The sequence below is a fragment of the Echiichthys vipera genome (assembly GCF_963691815.1).
Source record: "Echiichthys vipera genome assembly, chromosome: 8".
Classification (NCBI taxonomy): Eukaryota; Metazoa; Chordata; class Actinopteri; order Perciformes; family Trachinidae; genus Echiichthys; species Echiichthys vipera.
In genome coordinates this window covers 8,063,815-8,067,360 of record NC_139833.1, presented here as the reverse complement: position 1 = coordinate 8,067,360, position 3,546 = coordinate 8,063,815, and the positions used below count along the sequence as shown (strand labels likewise).

The 3,546-nt window shown below is 44.2% G+C and overlaps 1 protein-coding gene across 1 annotated transcript in view; it reads left to right on the top strand.

Annotated features, from left to right (window-relative positions):
• Window positions 1-824: 824 nt before the first annotated feature.
• The window catches only part of LOC310950801 (uncharacterized protein), a 12,694-nt gene continuing 9,972 nt past the window's right edge, over window positions 825-3,546 (top strand). The window contains exons 1-2 of the mRNA XM_083918796.1: window positions 825-887; window positions 1,041-1,098. Coding sequence (XP_083774922.1) covers window positions 1,059-1,098 — 40 coding nt within the window. The 5' untranslated portion in view covers window positions 825-887; window positions 1,041-1,058. The remainder of the gene's footprint in view (window positions 888-1,040; window positions 1,099-3,546) is intronic.

The following is a 3,546-nucleotide window of genomic DNA, read 5'->3' as shown; positions in this document are numbered from 1 at the left end:
TTTAGCAGGGGACCCCAAACTTCCCTTTCCCGGGCCACATTAACCAGCTCTAACTGGGGGATCCCGAGGCGTTCCCAGGCCAGTGTGGAGATATAATCTCTCCACCTGGTCCTGGGTCTTCCCCGAGGCCTCCTCCCAGCTGGACGTGCCTGGAACACCTCCCTAGGGAGGCGCCCAGGGGGCATCCTTACTAGATGCCCCAACCACCTCAACTGGCTCCTTTCAACGCAAAGGAGCAGCGGCTCTACTCCGAGTTCCTCACGGATGGCTGAACTTCTCACCCTACGTTGGTTACTTACAGTCTTTAAACTATTTTAAAGAGTTAAAAATCACAAACTTGGATGAAAGCGAACACAAAACAACACCTTTTTGTATGTTCTGTGGAAATATTCTGCAGCCATAATTACAAAATTAATGAAATGGATCTTTTGAGCAAGTTGAATGTATTTGACTCAGCGTTTCCTAAATATAATCCCAGCTTTTCTTGCAATTCATAGGTTCAAAAGTGTGTTCTTTTAATGTGGTTACCTGTGTATAAACTACTCCTATAGGTGGAAACAACAGCCTTCTGATCCAGAATATCACCTATAATGCCAGGGGGTGCATTTCAATAATAAGGCACAACAAATCTACATGGGTGCATTGTATTTTGTACATTTTTTCATATGTTTTTAGAGTCTTTTAATGTTCCGAGGCTGTTGTAGCTCTTTCCACCACTGGTTACTTTCCATTTGTGTTGTGGCTGCGGCCTCTTTAAGAGAACAGGTGCGTCCATGACAGGTAAGAGTGGAGAAACAGGAAGCGCACTCATTTGTTATCGCGCACAAACCTACGGAACTTTTATTTGAGCACAAACATGAGCGTGAAGGCAGGGGGAAAACACTTTGGTGAGTTTCGTACCGCGAACACTGTTTTTGTGAGGTTTAATCAACTGAACAGTATGCAGCACTGTAACAAACGGCGCAGCCTTCGTTTGTTTTCATTAAAAACCTGTTTTTAAAATGTTATTTTGCATATTAAACAGTCCCATCTCTCTGCAGACCGGCCCGACTGAAGACATGAGACAACCTCTGCTCCTTATCAGGCTGTCGCTGGCAGGTAACACAATTTTGCACTGACAGTTTCTTTCTCACACACACACACACACACACACACACACACACACACACACACACACACACACACACACACACACACACACACACACACACACACGACGACAGAAACGTTCAAATGGCTCAAACAAAGTCGCGCTAAAGCAGAGTATCGGTTGTCAGTTCTGTGGGAGGAAGGACAGGCGAGGGAGGGGAAGATGAAATATTCCAGGCACGTTTATAAAACAATTACATTTCAAGCACAAAGCTCGCCTCAACCGCTCTCAAACCTGCGCGGCTGCATTCCCATCTGTGCGCCGACTACTGAGCGCGGCGATGCCTTCAAGGCCCTCTTCTCAGACTCGTAGATCTGAACCCTTCTGGGGTCCGTTTCACAAAGCAGGTTTAGTGAAAACTCTGAGTTTGTTAACCCTGCAATGAGGTGAACTCTGAGTTTTCCGTTTCACAAAGGGAGGTAACTTTGGAGGCGGCGGGGACGGCAGTAGCTCAGTCCATAGGTGACTTGGCTGGGAACAGTAGGGTCGCTGGTTCAAGTCCCTGTGTGGACCATGTATGGAGCGTGGACTGGTGGCTGGAGAGGTGACAGTTTATCCCCTGCTGTTGAGCAAGGCAACGAACCCCCAACTGCTTGGGGCGCTGGTCACTGGCAGCCACCTCGCTCTAACATCTCTCCTTAATTGCATGTATATAGGTCCTGTCTGTCCATGTGTGTGTATTTCGGGCCTGTGTGTGTAACATGATTAATAACAAGAGTGAAAAAAATCTATTTCCCCGTTGCGGGATAAATAAAGTAATTCTTCTTCTTCTTCAAACCAGAGCGATTCACAGTCCATCATTTACATACACAACCTCATCCGTCCTTACGTTTCCAACATTAACAACTCAAGTCATGCTCTCACATCCCAGCAGATATTGTGTGTTGCGCTGCGTTTTTTTGCAAATGGGAGTTTTTTATACAACGTTTAAAACAGCCACTTACGGTAATATTTACTTTATAATGTCAAACCTGCTCAAAATGAGGATTGTGCTGAGGTTTTACCTGTTTGCCAAGTGCGCTTCTTCCCCACGGGAATGCACCTATGAGAAATAAACTAATAGGCTACCGCTCAAACAGTTTCCTCTGGGATATTATTGTGATTGCAAAGGACTACATTTAAACTTACACATTGACCCGAGCAGCAATGTTCTCCCGCACCGTCTCCCTCTCTTTTGCTGCTGCAGCGGTGTAAACCTGCTCAAACTCACCGTATGAGCGCATTAATATTTCCAATTCCAGTGGTAGTGTAGCCTCCTCTTCCCCGTTGCCATGGTGACTCGTCGAATCAGGGCTCCATTGATGCTGTCTTTTTATACTTGTGGTGCACGCGCTTAACTCCAGGTCAAACTACTCTGAGTTGAACGAACTAACTCAAATCTGCTGTTCTGGAACCGAAAACTCAGAGTTTCCTATCTCAGAGTAGATCAACTCAGAGTTCAGGGTTAGACACAGAGTTTGTTGAACCTGCTTTGTGAAACGGACCTCTGGTGATTCAGAACGACTGTGAGGTCACCGTGGCTATATTTATATACCTTTTGAGTAGTTTGTCGAAAGGGATGGGCCGTACTGCAGTTTTTGAATACAGTATCGATACAAGGTTGTTCATGTTGCTCATGTATGACAAATTGGCCAGCTTCCAATACCTATACTTGGCTTTTGGGCTGTTGTTATTCAGTTCCCGTTCAGCCTGCTTTCAGGACCGCAAAGCCCAACTTCTTCGTTGGAAATTAACAAAAAAACAATCACCTCTTTTTGAATCAGTGTAGGCTAAAAGGAATAAAAAAAATATGTTTTCATTATTGTCAACAAATACCCATGAAAAGATCAAAAACCATAAAATGTGTTGTCTGTGTATCAAAAGCCTGCTTTTACTCCTGTCAGCCACATTCATTGGTGTCCAAAAACTCAATAGCACCTAGTGTGTATTACTCTCCAGATCCTAACAGATGCACTATTTAATTCTGTTTGAGTAACCAACACAGTGCCCAGCAGCTGGAAAAATTCCCCCCTTAAGTAATGTATTTGTGGGCCGCTTTTAAAGATTTACAACTTCAGTAGGAACAAAGGGGGCTGGTGCTGAGTGCCACAAACGATCGATAAGGTATTGAGAGACAGTCTAACACATTGCTGGTTTTGGTCTTTTAATGGGATTTGTTGACAATAGCGAAATTATAGAATAATGCCAGCCTTACCCTTTTGCGTGCACTGCATATTAAGTTTGTGAAGATCTTGAAATATGTACCAAATGAGTAGTGCATCTTTTGTGATATCAATATTCCCATCCAAAAGCACAGATACGTTACTCCCTGCTCTAATATAATAACAGTGTGGGATGCATAAAAATGGTCCACTTTAGGTATTTGTGCTGCAAGATGAGCACGGAAAATTAGCACC